The 16733-nt window shown below is 46.3% G+C and overlaps 2 protein-coding genes across 5 annotated transcripts in view; one reads left to right on the forward strand and one right to left on the reverse strand.

The window, feature by feature from the left end:
- Nucleotides 1-16733, reverse strand: part of CYFIP2 (cytoplasmic FMR1 interacting protein 2) — a 130460-nt gene that overhangs the window by 33789 nt on the left and 79938 nt on the right. For all 4 annotated transcript variants that reach the window (XM_081287356.1, XM_081287355.1, XM_081287354.1 and 1 more), the window contains 3 exons: nt 16103-16302; nt 14338-14425; nt 596-739 (listed from right to left, as the gene is read on the reverse strand). In XM_081287356.1, the coding sequence (XP_081143482.1) occupies nt 596-739; nt 14338-14425; nt 16103-16302 (432 nt within the window). The remainder of the gene's footprint in view (nt 1-595; nt 740-14337; nt 14426-16102; nt 16303-16733) is intronic.
- Nucleotides 11603-12383, forward strand: FNDC9 (fibronectin type III domain containing 9). Its single transcript, XM_081280310.1, has one exon. The coding sequence runs from the start codon at nt 11708-11710 to the stop codon at nt 12368-12370; it is 663 nt and encodes a 220-aa protein (XP_081136436.1). The 5' UTR covers nt 11603-11707; the 3' UTR covers nt 12371-12383.

The raw sequence follows: 16733 nt of genomic DNA on the forward strand, positions 1-16733 counted from the left end.
GCTTGTAATACCAGCTGCTCCGGAGGCTGAGGCAGGAGGATTGCGAGTTCAAAGCCAGCCTCAGCAAAAGTGAGGTTCTAAGCAACTCAGTGAGATCCTGTCTCTAAATACAATAGAAAATAGGGCTGGGGATGTGGTTGAGTGCCTCTGAGTTTAATCCCCAGTACCACCCCTCCCACAAAAAAGGAAAATCTCAAGGGGACAAAGTATGGTGATTGATTAGAGATGTCTGTCATAGGCATGGGAGTGGGAAAAGGCAGCACATGTGTCATGGATTGGCCATGCTCAGATTAGCTTAGCACAGCACAGCTGGCTAGCATGAGCAGCCATTTGCAGGCCATGAAGGTCAAAATGAGGACCGCTAAATTGAGTCATCCAAACAAGAAATGAATTCAGGGCCTGAAACAGGGAAGTAAATCCATAAGTCAAAAGCTGCATAGAAATGTGCTTTTAGGAGTCACCAGGAGATGAGGGCCAAGGGAAAAGTGGAGCAACTAGGACTTCTTTCTACAGAACAGATCAAAAAAGAAATCAAGTCTTGATCTTATCCCTCCCACTTGGGCACATCCCAACCTGCCCCGAGTCTTCTCCTTACCAAACTCTTGACGATTTTCAGCAGTTCCTCCATAACCACGGCGATGCCCTGGTAACCCAGGAGTCTACAGATGGTCTTGAAGTGAGGAGGCCCCACGAAGTTCCTATAGGAGCTGTAGATGTGGCTGTAGGCGATGTTGAGGGGCTGGAAAAGAGAGGTGGGGCAAAGTAAGAGACCAAGCCCTGAACATCCGGGTCCTGGCCCGAGTCCTGGCAGGAGATGTTGGGGACCTGGCCACATCAGGGCTCTCACGGGGGACCCCATGAACACATTTGAAGATGTTGGCCAAGGAGAGAGGTGTGGTCAGTGATGTTCAAAGGCCACTAGATAGACCAGCTGTTCCCACGCTAGAGAGGGCTTCTGAGCAAATATCTGTTTCATGGGGACTCACGTTACCCACAACCGTCCACACAGAAACCAGGACTTTGCCAAATGGAGCCGTGGGACAGGATAAAATGGCTTATTTTCTTTCTCTAGAGGCTTTTGGGTACTAGAAATCATCTGGAAGAACCATGTGAAAGCTGAGAAGCTAATTCAGCATCGTCTTCTACTGTTGGTTGTTTTCGTCTAGGACACCACAGGGTCCTGGGAATGGGCAGGCCGGGGAGGCAGGAGGCAGCTTCTGAGTGCCTGGGAAAAAACCACTCGGGCCATTTGCATCTTAGTTTCTTATTCTATGAAATGTTAGGGGGTTGGCTTAAATTAGTGATTTCACAACTTTCAAGGACACAGTCCAAAGGGAAAATGCCATAGAAGCTCGTCTGTGAAACAGGCAGAGTGAAGCTGCTCTGGTTGGGAACCCAGAGCCAGGACCACTGTCTGGCTGTCACCGTCACCCTCAAGACCCCAGGAGACACCCCTGGCTGAGGACAGATGACCAAAACAGCAGGCCCTCCAATGGTCTCATTTGGTTGGTGAGGCCATAATAGTTACAAATGACTCTAAGGCTCATTTTTGAAATGCTGCTATCTATGGACTAGCTCATGCCAGGCTCTGTGAGGCCCTTCATGGGCATTTTTATCTAATCCACACAACAAACATATGCAGTGTATGCCATTCTTAGCCCCATTTCACAGATGAGGAAACTGAGGCTCAGGTTGGTCAGTACCCTGCTCAAGATCACACAGTTGGTAGACAAACAAGCCCTGGTCTGAACCAGGTATGGCTGATTCCAAAGTCCGTCCTCTTACCTCTCCCCATAAGGGTATACTTTGGAAGTTGAATTCTTTTATAAACCATACAGTTTTTTTTTTTTTTTTTGGACACTTCATCTCAAAATTTAGTTCTCAATATTATTTTCCTTTCTGGAATTATAAACATCTTGAGCATGACCATACAAATATGAGAAGATAGCATCGCTATTCCATTAGCTGAAATTCTACTAGTTGGCTAATTAGAAATTCCACTTGAATTAAACTCTGATGATGCTTCTGGAGGACTGTAACACTCTCAATTCCCTGTGGAACCACTGAGGGAGGATGTAATTACGTTCAACCTAAATTTTGAGTTAAGTATGTTTTGCTGTGTACAAATTATCTTAAACTTTACAAAACAATCATCACGACTCTAGGATCCTTTAATTATAGGATACACCAAGAGTACAATTAGAGTTCCCACTAATAATGAGGATTCATGACAGATTAGAGCACCCACCCACTCACCGAGTTAAAGAACTGTGTTTGGTAAGCCTGTGCCTACCTACGGGTAGGCTTGGAATGCGAGCAAGAGTGGGAGGGATCTACTTGACGTAGTTTCTAGATGTATGGGCCAGGGGTAGTTTATGTAAAGGGAACTAGAACTGACTCCAAAGTCTGATGGTCACTGAAGTTCATGTTCAGCAAATCCTGCGAGTGTATGAATCGTGGAGTCTGAGCCAACCCTGGGCCAGGCCAGGCCAGGCCAGGCCAGGCCATTTTCTACATATGGAACAAACCTGTTTTAGAGCCGCTATAAACAGGCCACCTTAGTGAACAGGGCTGGGACTAGGGTGAGGTATGTGAGGCATCTAGGGCAAATGCCAAACAAACCATAGGGGATGGAGATGGACCAGGAGGGGTGAAAGTCAAGGTCTGCAACTTGATTGGCTTGTTGACCACACAGATGCACATATTTGTTAACGCTTATGATCTTCTATGTACTCGTATGTTTGTGTCCCTGCAAAATGTATGCTTTGAGATCCCACCCCCCATGGAACGGTATTAAGAGGAGGGGCCTTTGGGCGGTGGTTTAGTCCCAATGGTGGAGACTTCCTAGTGGAATTTGTGTACTCAAATCAGGAAAGTTTGCTCCCTCTTTCTGCTCTGTCACATGAGGACATGACATGGAGATGGCCATCTGCAAACCGGACCTCTGATCTGTCGGCCCTTGATCTTAGACTTGCTATTTAAGTAGCCCGGTCTCTGGCACTCTTGTTACAGCAGCCTGCACTGACAAAGACAGTACATTTTACTATATATGGTTATACCCCAATAGGAAAGTAAATGTCAAAACCCTGCAGGCTTGTACCACAGCTTCCTAATGTTTTCAAAGATCAAAATGCAGAACCCTTGCTTTGAACTTTCTCCTGAAGAGGGCCGTGTGCATGGCACCAGGGGACAATGCCTCAGCTTGCTCTGTGACCTTAGGGGGACTGACAGCTGTTCACTGCCCTGACAGCCTTCTCATTCCCACCCACACCCAAGACAGGATTCTCCTCTGAACCCAGGAAAGCACATTTGTCCCCTTTTCAAAAGTCCTATGAAAGGAACTTTTGAACAGCAGGGAGCTTTCAAATGTATATTCCTGGTGGGGACAAAAGGCGATCAGATCAGCTACATATTATATTTTTTTTCTGTCTGACAACTTCTTTCCTTACTTTGTCAGAGTACCAAGGATGGTCTCTAAGGTGGGCACAGCTACAACTGACTTCAAACCCCAGGTCCCTCATTTACAAGCTGGATGCTTTTGGAAAAATTACTTCACCCTCCAGCCTTGGTACCCTGCAACTCCCCTCCCAAAAAAGATGATGATACCAGAGTCACTAGGGCTCCTGGAAGTTTAATTGATACATAAAGCAGGGACCATGCCATTTGACACACTGGAAACACTCATGGAAATAACAGCCATTAACGTTACTTTATTTGATAACTTGGTAAAGTAAGTTCTGGCTACAGCTATGATTCTCTGAACTTGGAGAGGACATTGCCTATATGGGGTATAAATTCATACCACACAGTGTGTGACCCACAAGGAGATATGCCAGGACACGCCTGCCCCAGTACAGACGTTGCTCAATGTTCAAGGCGTCATAACAGTGAGAGCTGTCCTATCACTCCCTTCTGAGGCCCAAGCTCTACGGGGCTCTTCCTGGATGCTCATCCTTCTTAGCAGTCACCTAAGTCCTCACCCTCACCGGAGGACCTTCTAGAACCAAGTTTCCCTTTGTACTTCCCAGCACACAGAAATGAACGTATGCTCTGATATCTGGAAATTGTTCAGTAGACCTTCCCAGGTGTAGGCAGAGGAGAAGAATTTTGGAATTGTTTTACCATACAAGGGTTTTAACATTGCCCTCCCCACCTCCTGACCCACTTAGTGGACTTCTGGTTGGAGTTTCTATGTCAGTCTTTGATTCTGGTCTTGAACTCCAGGCCTCCATTGATGGCCAAGCTCTATGTCATGCAGGAAGAGCGAGCATGAAATGTACAGAATTCGAATCCTCTAAATGAACAAGCTGCCCCCACCCCCCACTCCCCCAAAGACACCATATTCATGCAAGAAAAAGCACGCGCATGCTGAGAACTACATGCACACACACCCCCGGAGGGCACCCATCTGACCTGCTGACTCAATAGGAGGCTGGGCCCTATTGAGAAAATGTGGGAATAAGGGAGCCTGGGCATTTTCTGGGGTTTGGCAAAGAAAAACAGGAATGCAACAAGTCTTGAGACACTGGACGCTTGCCACTCATCTCGCACGCTGAACCAGTTCTGTTCACCGACTCATGTTACAACCACTTGGCCCAATGGGAAACTAATTACATATCCTAACTCTGCAGGCTGGCTCACTTAGAGCTGAACTTGTTAAAATCCACACTACACAAAATAGATCAGTTTACGAGGCTTCCAAAAAAAAAAAAAAAAACAATCGTGATTCAGGAATTAGAATCATGTTATTACTGAGACACAGATTACATTTTCTGGAAAAGCAAGAGAAAAAAAATATATGAAGAGTTTGATCTTTGGATTGTAGGCACTGTGTAGAATGGCTTTTAAAAAATTGTGGTAAAATGTACATACTGTTCACCATTTTAACCATTTTAAAGTCTGATGTGTGGACTTTTGATTGTAATGCCTGCATCTCTCACCAGATGGTCAACACGGCCAGACACTTCAAACAACAAGGCCTATTTGGCAAACTAAATTTGTAAGCAATTTGCATCTCTGCTCTCTGGAATCACAATTGTTGTTTTCAGAGATCCCAAGAGGAATTAAAACTGTTTCTAATTTCCTGTTTTTGTTGCAATCTGTCTAATGAATGCCATCAGCCCACAAACACAGCCCCTTAATTCAGGTTGGAAAGTGGCAGCTGAACTCTAAAATCACTTTGGGTAAATGCAGATGGGGTAAATGAATAACTCAGTCACACGGCCTGTGAGGAAGATGGTCCAAAGGAATGATCAGTCCAGTTAGAGGTTCAAATCCATCTCTAGGGCTTGGGTAAGATGGCTGATGCGACCGGCTGCTCCTTCTAGATATCTGCTGAGCTCCAGGGCTGGATCGCCAACATCCCAGTTCCTTCAGGATAGTCTCTGCTCAGGTTAAAAATCCAAGGGAGTTGCTATAGAAATCTCAGGAAATGATGCTCCTTTCTTCTTGAGCTTTGGAAAGGGCAAGAGGAAGAACAGGAGCCAAGCCTTCCACATTAGAGCTGCCATCTCTCTCCTGCAATATTTAGATGCTAAAACCTTTTGAGGAAAACCAATGTCATCACTTTTCTTCATAATTGGTACCCATGTGATGACACACAGTGATTCCTTCATGACCCCCAGGTAGTTTTCCGTGGCGGCTCTAACAGAGTACCACAACCCTGGTGGCTTGACATAACAGAGACTTCATTCTCTGGAAGTCACAAATCCAAAATCGGTATCACTGGGCCTAACTAAATCAATAGTTTATGAGGTCACATTCCTTCTAGAGCCCTCCAGGGGGAGAATCTGCTCCTTGCCTTGTCCAGTTACTGGTGGCTGCCCGCATTCTGGCTTGTGACTGCATTATTCCACCTTCAAATCCCTCTGCTGTGTCTTCACACACCTTCTCCGCTTATGTGTATACTTCTGTCTCCTAAGGTCATTTGTGGTGCATTTATGGCCCACCCTTATAATCCAGGATCATCTTCCCAGTCAAGATCCTTCACTTAATCATATCCACAAAGATGCTTTTCCAAAGAAGGCTGTATTCACAGGTTCCAGGGTTAGGACCTGCGATCTGTGGGACTGTTAGCAGCCTACTGCGCTGATCATACCCGTTCAGCAGAGCAAGAATCCCAAGCCCAAGTGACTAGCCCAAGGTGCAACATAAGATGCTCTTCTGCCACTCACAGGTTGCCAGGGAAACAAAAGCTTCTGGACTGGTGGGGAAGGAACACTGTGGAGCCTGGGAGTGGCACTGGGCAGACACAGGGAGAGGTGGGGGCAGGGAAGTGGGTGGCACCGTAGGCGTCACCAGGGTGAGGGGAGATCCCTGGGTCAGCCCAGGTGGGAAGTGCTGACATCCAGGTAGTGGCCCTGTTGAGATGTACCCTGCTCTCTGCTGCAAAGCACTGGTCCCAGCTCTGGGGACTGACTTAATGGGGATCTTATATAAAAGGAGGATGAATTTCCCTGAGCTCAAATTGTGGCCTGGACAGAGGTATTGTTACCTAGTGGTGACCATGCTAAAAATGGATCACAGCCACAATTTCTAAGGGCCAACAATTTACTAAGAAATGATTAAAATTGCATGATCTGGAACTGGGGTTGTGGCTCAGTGGTAGAGCACTTGCCTAGCATGTGTGAGGCACTGGGTTTGATACCCGGCACCACATAAAAATAAACAAATAAAATAAAGGTATTGTGTCCATTTACAACCCAAAAAATCTTTAAAAAAAATCTTTAGGGCTGGGATTGTGGTTCAGTGTGGAGTGCTTACTTAGCATGCGTGAGGCACCTCACCTCAGCACCACAAAAAAATGAAATAAAGATATTGTGTCCACCTCCAACTAAAAAATAAATATTAAAAAAAAACTTTAAAAAAATTGAATGATCTATGCCACAATTTATATCACTTGGAAGGCAGTTTTGTGATATTACACAATATTTAATTGAATATTTTTAAAGTTTGGTCCACATATTAATTTTAATTACTGAACCAGTTGCTAAATTTTCTAATTTTTTTACTTAATTTTTTTTTTGTGTGTATGTGTGTGTGTGGTACTATGGACTGAACTCTTACTTAAAAAAAAATTTTGAATTATCACCCCTAAGTGACAGAGCTCTTAAGCAACTCCAAAAGTATATTTCATTTGCACTCCAAAGCACAAGTTGTTCAGAAGAGGAAACACTTCCTGCCCATATTTCTCCAAACGAGCTGATGTTGTGCTTGTCTCTGTCAGCTATAGGCAGGTGGCTAGATGTTCTGCCTTTGTGCTTTGCTGGGTGTCACTATTAACCTTTGGAAAGAGACATACTATCTGTGCTACAGCATATTTAGGACAGGCCCCTGGAAAGACAGAATGCTATGGGAAGACCACAGAGCAACTGCAGGACCAAGAACCCTGGGCAGCAGTGCATGGGGATGCACATCTGTAATTCCAGCAACTTGGGAGGCCAAGACAGGAGGATTGCAAGTTTGAGGCCAGTCTTAGCAATGTAGCAAGATCCTGTCTCAAAAAAAAAAAAAATAGGAAGAGCTGAGATGTAGCCCAGTGGTAGTGTATCCCTGGGTTCAATCCCCAGTACCACAACATAATAATATGATAAAGTAAAACAGAATAAAAAGAACACTGTACAGGCAGAGACCATGTCTCCCATGTCTTCCATTTTGGGCAGCTTGGTGGCTCACCAGGCAGCTCTTCCTAACTTTGTGGTTATTGCTGAGGTGACTCAATAGGGGAACTTCTTGGCTCCTTTGGCCAAGAACCAAGAAGAGAGAAGCTTTGTATTTTGTTTTTAATGGACACGTAGTCATTATACACACTTATGGAGTACAGTAGCCATTTCATTACATGAATACAATGTGTAATGAAAAGATCAGGGTGATTAGCACATCCATAATGTCAGGCATGTATCATTTTTTTTGTGTTGGGGACATTCAAAATCCTCTCCATTGGCTACTTTGAAATACTTCATTGTCGACCACAGTTATCCTACTGTGCTATAGAACCTCAGAAGTTATTCCTCCTATTCAATTGCACCCTGTGCCCATTAACCATCCCTCCCAAATCCCTCTCCTACATGCTTTCTAGGCTCTAGTCTATACTCCTAGTCTAGGCTCTAGTCCATACTCCACTTCAAAATCAACCTTTTAACATCCACATATATGAAAACACACACACACACACACACACACACACACACACACTCCCTCTGGGGCATATTATAGAGAGGCACAGACAAAAAACAAAACAAACAAACAAACAAACAAAACCCATAATTTGTGTAAAACTGTCCAGGTCTAAACCTATCTGAGCTCCTCTCCTTCCTCTATCTCAGAAGTTCTCTGGTCTCCTCCACAGAATGGCGCCAAGGTACTCTCCTAAGGTTGAGTGCAGCAGGAAAGGTTGGAATCTCAGAGGTGGATATACCTTTGTGAGGAATGGAAAAGGGCAGCTAGGAGACCTGGAAAGAGAGGACCACTGGAGAACCATCTAGTCCAGGAATGGTACAGAGTCTCCATCCGTGATGTCCAGTGCAGTTGATTGACAGGTAAGCAACTGTGATGGGAACTGCACTTCTGAGCCCAGTCAGGAGTACGGACTAGATGCCTTGGGTTTCTGCAGCCAATTAGCACAAACTTGGTGGGCTAAAATGACAGAAATTTATTCTCTCACTGATCTAGAGACCAGAAGCCTGCAATCAAAGGTTGACAGGGCCATGTTCCCTCCAAAGTCTCTGGGGAGAAGTCTTCCCTGCCTCTTCCAGAGTCTGGTGGCTCCTAGTTTCCCCTGGTTCTAGTAGCATCGTTCTAATCTCTACCTCTGTCTTCACAGTGCCTTTCTCTTTGTGTGTCTCTCTGTGTGAATCTTTCTTTTCTCTAAAGATTGCAGCCAGCCCTGAATCCAGGATGATTTCACCTTGAGATTCTTGATTAATCATATCCACAAAGACTCCCAATTCTGCATAAGGTCATATGCTGAGTATTTGGGTAAATTTGCGTTTTGAGGGGACACTAATCAACCCTCTGCAAGTACTGAGATGGCTGGGAAAGCTTGAGAAGGGTTCCCAACTGGCTAGGAATAATACTCACACCTTCTATCTGCCACTCAGATCTAGCCCAATGCCTTACATATGTCGGAACTGGGACTCGGGCAATTAAAGGGCTCGACCAGGACCATGTAACTAGGCAAGGTCACAGGACACAAAAATAAAGAAAGAACATTTTAAGATGCAGGAGGTGGGGGTGGGGGTAGAGGATGAGGATGAATTTACTGTTAGTTGTAGATTAACTGAGAAGATCATCTTTGCATTTAAAACCATTATCCAGAGAGGATCTAGATGGGGCAAGAAAATAATCACTAGTCAACTAGAGAGAAAACTTAAGAATATTGGAAGAATTAGTGCATCCTCGAAATCGTTTGCAGGGTTTTTTTGTTTTTTGTTTTTTGTTTTTTCCTTTTTGGCCAAAGGAATGAGAGCTTCTCTCAATGGGCAAAAGCCTCTCCAGACTGGTCCCTGAAAGCATCGTGCGTAGAAGCCTGCTGGTTGCCATGGTGAATGATGCTGATGTGAAGAAATGAATAATGTGAGCATCGGGGGCGACAGTGGGATTACTCAGTGGTGAGAGAGACATCAAGGAGAGCCCAGAGCGGAGGAGGGAGAAGGCACCATTCTCTGGGCTTTGGTCCACGCTGCCTCGGAGGGTAGAGCTCTAACCAGACACACTGCAAGCATCAGGTAAGAGATGTGGCTAGCTCGACTTGGAAATGGAGACGGCTTTTCCTTTCACACTCTGTTTGGAGAGGGGCCAGGTGATGGTAAAGAACAGCTAAAAATAGGGGAGAATTTGGAAACAGAGCTGAGGAAGTAAAAGAACTAAGAGAGATGGATTTGGTCCTAAAGGCTGAAGATGCTGCTAGCATCCTGACAGAAAGAGCTTAAAAATGTCTGCTGTAGGGAAGTCAGGCTGTAAAACCAGCCAGCGGCAGATAGGAGACAAATGGAAGAAAAAGATTCATGCGTGACAAGAGCGGGATTCCTGATCACTCCTGATGGAAGGGTTCTGCAGCGGCCATTGATATGTTTTACAGGGAATGAATTAAGCTGTATTCATCATGGCTGGAAGTGTGTTTGTAGGATGTGTAGGATGCTGGGGTGTGGGGGGAGGATGAGTGTGTATGAGGAAACCACAGAGGTAGTGCAGACCTTCACTCTGCTTCCAGACAACCGTCCCCAGGAGGATCTGAGCACACCTGTCTCATCCCTTTCTGGTCTTATTTAGGGGGAGGAAATTTCCAGCCAAAGGGAAAGGAACTATTCCCCTTCCTGAGCACTTTAGTTCACTGCCATCTTTAGAGATGAAAAACAAGAATTGAAAAAGTATACTTTGTAGATTATCTTTCTGTAGCTCAACTCCCCTAGAAACCTGGGCACAAACCATGAGGTCGGGGGGAGGCAGAGCAGAGACAAAGGCTGGTTTCGCTCAATATCTGAATCGGGTTAAAACCTGATTGACTGATTTTTACTATGTCGTTGCAGTCTGAAATGAAACCTGTGTTGTGTGGGAGAGGAGGGGCGGAATGACATATTTATCAGAGCATACAGAGGTTGACCACAGCTGACTCTACGTTTCACCAGGGGAAACTCAGTGGAGGGCAACTCTCTCTCTCAGAATTAAAGAGAAACCAAAAGATGGCTTTCTCTTCCCCAAGAGGGAAGGCTGGAAATCTGAAGAGAGCTCATTTGATCTTTTTGGTAAAACAGCAACTGAGTCTTAGTACGAGATCCTTATTTTGCAAAAATGTTCTGTCACTAAATCCAGTAGCCTTGCATTTGGAAGTGAAGTGGTTAAGCAGCTTTGAGTTCTCTTTCTATTCATTAAAATGCTGAGTGACCTCATGTTGTTCATCTGCAAAATGGAAATCTGCAAAGCAGCTCTCCAGGTGGGATGCAGAATAATGTTAAATATTATTGCAAATGAAGTGTGTAACATGCCCTGGACAGAGCAATGGCCCACTTGCTGTGGGTGGTTATTACCACCTCTGACAGGAGTAATACCTGGAGCACTGAATAGTAGCACCATGCTCTACAGGAGCTGGTTATCTCGACCTATGAAACTCATTTCCTGGTACCTTTGGCCTTGAAAAAACAAAACTGAAGCACAAGATTTAAGGTGAAATCAGCTGCTGGCAGGTGATAAAATGAATCTCCATTCGTCATGGGCAACGTAACTGGGGGTCTAAAAAAGGAATTGGTACAATGTTCTAGATAACTGAGCTCAGAACACCTAGAGCAGAGGCAGGAGGTCAAGAAGAGAGATTTTAGATGAAATAATTGCTTGCGTGGAGGTCTCAGACCTAGGATGATTAAGGTGCGACCCTGGAGATTCTACTGATTCTCTTTTTATTCTTTTTTTTTTTTTTTTCAATGAGGTAGAAGTGATGTTGTACCTACAGGATTTGAGCCAGGGAGGGATGTGGCTGAGGTTGGAATGGGTGACCAAGGATATCAGCTTTGACATGAGTTGTACCTTCCTTGTACAGCTTCTTTGCTAGCCAAGGTAAGTAAGGTAACCTCTGGGCCTCCATTTGTTGGTCTGTAACATGGGGTCCATATCAGTGCCCATCTCACACGCTCGAGACGTGGTGGCTATGATGATGATAAATAATATTTAAGGAGGGGGATGTCACTCTTCACTTTGATCTGGTTTTAGAATCGGGATGAACATCGAGGTTGGGAACGTTTCTTACACGGGCGCCATCATCTCCTGGTCGTCCTCGGAGCCCTGCCTGGAGGACTATTACCATATTATGTACAGGCCCAACTGGAACAGCATCTTCTCCGGCTATCTCCGCTACAGCTTCCACCACGAGGAGAAGGTGCCTCGGACCATCAGCTCCGTGGTGCTGGAACACCTCGCTCCTTCCACTCTCTACTTCCTCTGCATCAGTTGTAAGAAGGCCGCCTTCCCCTACAGGCACTACTGCACCATGTTCCACACCTTGGATAAGAGTCCACTGGCTGCAGGCAGCTCCCTGGTGGATCCCCAAATCTCCCTTTGGGTGTTGATGGCCATCCTGCTGGCTTGCTTCACAGCTGTGTTGGCCTTCATCTGCCTCCAGTTCTGGTGCATCCGTTGCCATGAGCCTCGATGGTCTTACAGAGCTGGCCACATGGAGGAAGCCAATGGGCTAGTGAGATGGCCGGAGGAGGCCCCGGCCCTCGGTCAGAGGGAGGAAGACCTGCAGGGGCTTCCCCTGGTGGAACTGCCACGCAAGGACTCTGGAGCAGGAGCAGAACCGGAAGCCCAGCAGGATGCCCCTGATGAGGAAGCCAGGGAGGGAGGTGATCAACCTGCCATAGTGCCTCACTTCAGGGAGTGAGAGGCGGGGAGGAGATGGCCCTCATCATACAGCCTAATGCCCCCCGACAGTAGGTCTTTTGTAAAAATGTGCCTATAGACTCCCCATATCTCTTCCCTTAAATGTCAGTGCCATTGTGGATCCCCTGGGTTGGGTGATGCCTGATGATGGAGTCTCTCAACCCGGTACGTGCACTTCCTGGGGGTGCCAAAGGGCAAACACGGATCTCCTCAATGTGTCCATTTGAGGGCCCCAGTTAAGAATCGAGGCATTCTTTTAATATTAAATCAAATGTGGACATATTATAAAGTAAAAAAAATGCATGGCTTAAATAAATACACAATACTTGAAGAATATGTGTGAGTTGCCAGTGGGCCCCTTGAGCTATGCTTTCATTCATTCTTTTGGAAAAGGGTGAGAGGTCTTTCTTTGCAGTGTTTTCCAGATTTGAGGCAGTCAGAGACCACTTTATACCCCATCCTCATTTTTTTTTAAACCATCGGCTTTCTTTATTATTATTACTAACAATATTTTTATTTAAATTGACTCGTTTTTTAAACTTAAACTCATTTAAGCCTTATATCACCCCATAAATGAACAACCAGTACCCTCTGGCTATAAATAGAAGAGAGATGAGTATTAGTGTTAAGAAAACAAAATAATATTAAATTTGTCTTGGCCACACTTGTCTGATAATGACTCTGAGCCTAAGACCTGCTCTCTTGTGTTTGATAAAAAGAAAGGGGGGTGGGACTTAGGCAGTGCTGAAGAGGTATTAAAGACATGAGCACTGATGTAAGTCCTTTGTCTTAATCTATCGCAAGGTTTGAAAGTAAATTGAAAAAAGGACGCACTGGTTTTACTTTGAGTCAAGGTTAGTTAAAACCATGCCTGTGAACCACCTCAGATGGTATCTCTAACTTCCCTTGATTTGAGACAATCAGTTGGAGTGACTGCCTGCTCTGGAGAAGTCCACGGCTCTCTTACAGCATCACCCTAAGACCTTCCAAGAGCCCACCACTAGAGCCGAGTGGTAGGAACTCATCTGTGTTCATCACACTTCCAAATTCAGAGTTCCTGACCTAGCGGAGGACCTTTTCTCACACAGTTCTAGCCACATAGTTGGTTCCTCTTCTAGGTCCATCTCTATTTACTTTTGAAAATGGGGTCAAAGGTGGCTCTTTTTAATTCCATCAGAAAGAAAAATGACACATTTCACCCCTTGGTGGTGTTCTTTGTTCTGCCCATATAAACCCCCGTGGTAGGAAACAAATCTATACATATTGTGGTACTAGTGAGGCTCTGGGAACACTGTTCCCCTGCCCCCACCTGAAGGGTGGAAATGCAAGTCCAGGAGGGTGAAGACTACGTCTGCTTCATCCCTAAGGAGGCTGCAGTGTGTAGAATCTAGTTCATATCTGGCCCAGGGTGGGTACATGAGAAGTGTCTGTTTAAGGAATGCAAAGAAGGACTGACAGCTTCATTTAGGAGGGTCAGTGAGCATCAGGATGCACACACAGGAGCATCAGCAGCAATGAGATGAAGAAGACCTGTTTCTCAGCTCCAGCTTCAGGCCATGTGCAATTCCCTTCAGAGCTTCACCCACCCAACCTCTTCCTGTCTGCAAATCCATTATAGCTACAGAGCACAAAATCCCAGAATCGCTGGACAACATCACAACAAATCAACTGAGAAACAGAGGGGCTTGGAAGCCAAGATGAGAAGCCCCACAGCCCCACTTCCCTGCCCTGCTCAGTGCCGTCCTCACTGCCTAGCACCCAGCACCCAGCAGCACCCAGGTCTCTGTCCACCCCCATGCCTGCTAGTTGTTAACAAATAAAGATGAATATACTTGCAGTTGTTTCTGCCTGGACCTCACTGTGGCCTCTTGATTGCCACACCTCTGGCTTCTCTGACTCTGGGAACACCTTTCCCTTTGCCTTTTCTCACTAACCTTCTCACAGGCAGCACAGGGCAGGACCACCTACCTTGGATCCATAGAGGTAGTAAGGCTGGACATTGGCGGGTTTGTCTCTCTGTGGTTCTTGGGTGAAAGGAATGGCAGTTCGGACAAAACTAGTAAAAGAAAAGACATGGGGAAGGGGTTAACAGGGTCCTCATAATATCCATCAGGGGACACAAGAACGCCGGCCCACGCTCCCTGACCAGGTGAAGTTTCACATTGGCACAACTGCCCTGTGTCCTAGGTGGTTGCTTACAAAGGTATTCATAACACTCTTCTTTCAACAATCCTTTCATTCAACATTTTTTTAAATCCTTTTCATCAATGGGAAAACTTGCAGCCCAGATTCCCAGGCTCAATTCAGGACTTGTGGCTGCTCAGAGGACAGGAAGCAAGCAAGGGAGGGCTGGGCCTGAAAATGGCCTCTCTGTGGCTCCACCTCCACTTTGATTTGGAGAAGTGGCTTCAGCAAACTCCATAGGGGGCCAGAAACAAATGTTTTCAGCTTTGCAAGTCACTTGGTCTCTTCACATGTACTCAACTCTGCTACTGAGCAACATTAGCAGATGACAGCAAATGAAGGAGCATGACTGTTCCAAAATACCTCATGAATTTTAAATAATTTTCATGCGTCACCAAATATTACTATTCTTTGGATTTCCCAACCCGCCCATGTCCCCTCCAAAAATATCAATACCACTCTCAGCTCGTGGGCTGTACAAAAACAATCGGCAATAGGTATGTTTGTGGCCTGAGTTGTCATTCGCTGCTCCCTACTCGAGTGCACTAAATGTCCTATGTCTTCATAGGACTGGAAGTCTGTCATGGTCTGTGTGTCCATTCAGGTGCACTTGTGGATTCCTCCCATACACTCCATAAGAGTTTGTTCAACTCGTACTCATTTAATCTGGCCCTGAGCCAGGCCCTGGGACTACTGAGGGGACCTGCAGATGGGAGCATTTTTGAACATCCTTCTGTACTTGTTTTGTAGGTTACTTTTGGCACAAGCTCTGGGGGGGACAGGGATGAGGTCTTGTCTTTCCTCAGTGCCCGTGTGCTCTTTGCAGGGGGCAAGTTCCACTCTGTCACGCTTCTGTGTGCCCTGAAAGGCTATGCCTGCTTTGCAAACGAGCGTTCAATACGTGGGTGTCCTTACACATGTTCAGTGTGTTAGTGGTGCCCCCCTTCCTCCAAGTCTTCCAGGGTTCCTAAGGGCATAATCCTGACTGGCCTCTGGAGCCCTGATGTCCCTGCTTCCTCCCGTGTCCTGCTTCATCTGTCACAGCACCATTCTCACTCCAGAGTGACACCCTCACTAATGTCATGTTTTTTGAGCAACCTTGCTTCAGTTCTGCTATTTGATTTGACTGATGGCTACTCCTCCTTCGTATCTCAGCTCAGAGGAGAGCACCCCCTTCAAGGTTTGCATCACTTCCTGGACTGGATCAGGTGGAGCTGTGACCTCTCAAGGCCCTGGGGGCTTTCCCACTTCCTGGACTGGATCAGGTACAGGTATGACCTCTTAAGGCCCAGGGGACTTTCCCCCTTTTCCTTCCATCTGTCATGTGATTGCCTGATACCGAGTCCTCCAGCCTGAGGGCTCAGAGGCAGGATGAGGTTTGGGTGCTCCCTGGCAACCTCACCTCCATCACAGCACCCAGCAGGGGCAGCACTAGACGCCTGTCACAGCAACATACTGACACACTGCTGGGCCCAGTGTGGAGGAGGCAGTGGGTTGCAACCCTGACTCTCCACTCAACCCAACCCACTTGGCACAGGGACTCCCTTACCGGTTTGTGGATCCATTGTAGCAGTAGTTGGGGAGGAAGTCAAAGTTCAGCTCCCAAAAGACGTGCAGGGTGATGCGGCCGTAGGGAGCCGACACGTTGTGATTGGCCTCCCGGAACATGGCATCGAAGCTGTCCAGAGTCATGTGCTTGCAAAGCAGCCGGTGCGTGAGGCGGTTAACCTCCAGCAGCCACTCCAGCTCCTGCCAGAGAGAACCCGCGGCTGCTCAGGACTTGCACGTGACCCCACATACACGGTGTTATCTTATGGACTCCTTTCATTCATGTGAGGGCCCCTCACACTACCTCAACCTCCTACAGGAGGCCTGGGACCTTCTGCAGTCACATGGGACAAAGTTCCCTGATTCTGAAAAGTGTAAGAAATTGCCAGACTATATAGCAGGCAAGGAAGGGCAGTGGGCTGGGATCAGATGCACGCCTGCCACCTGACTCAAGTGTGCCCACAGGGCCTGTGGCAAGCCAAAGAGAACCCAAGCCAAAGAGACAGACCACTGAGCATGTGTGAACCCTGCTTGTACCCATTTGCATAGGAAATATGTTTATTGCTCTCCAGTTTCTATATTGGTGAGGAACAAGCTTGTCCCATAGTGTCATAAGTAAAGTAAACTGGAAC

Source organism: Spermophilus citellus, assembly GCF_964194105.1.
Source record: "Spermophilus citellus genome assembly, chromosome: 1".
Classification (NCBI taxonomy): Eukaryota; Metazoa; Chordata; class Mammalia; order Rodentia; family Sciuridae; genus Spermophilus; species Spermophilus citellus.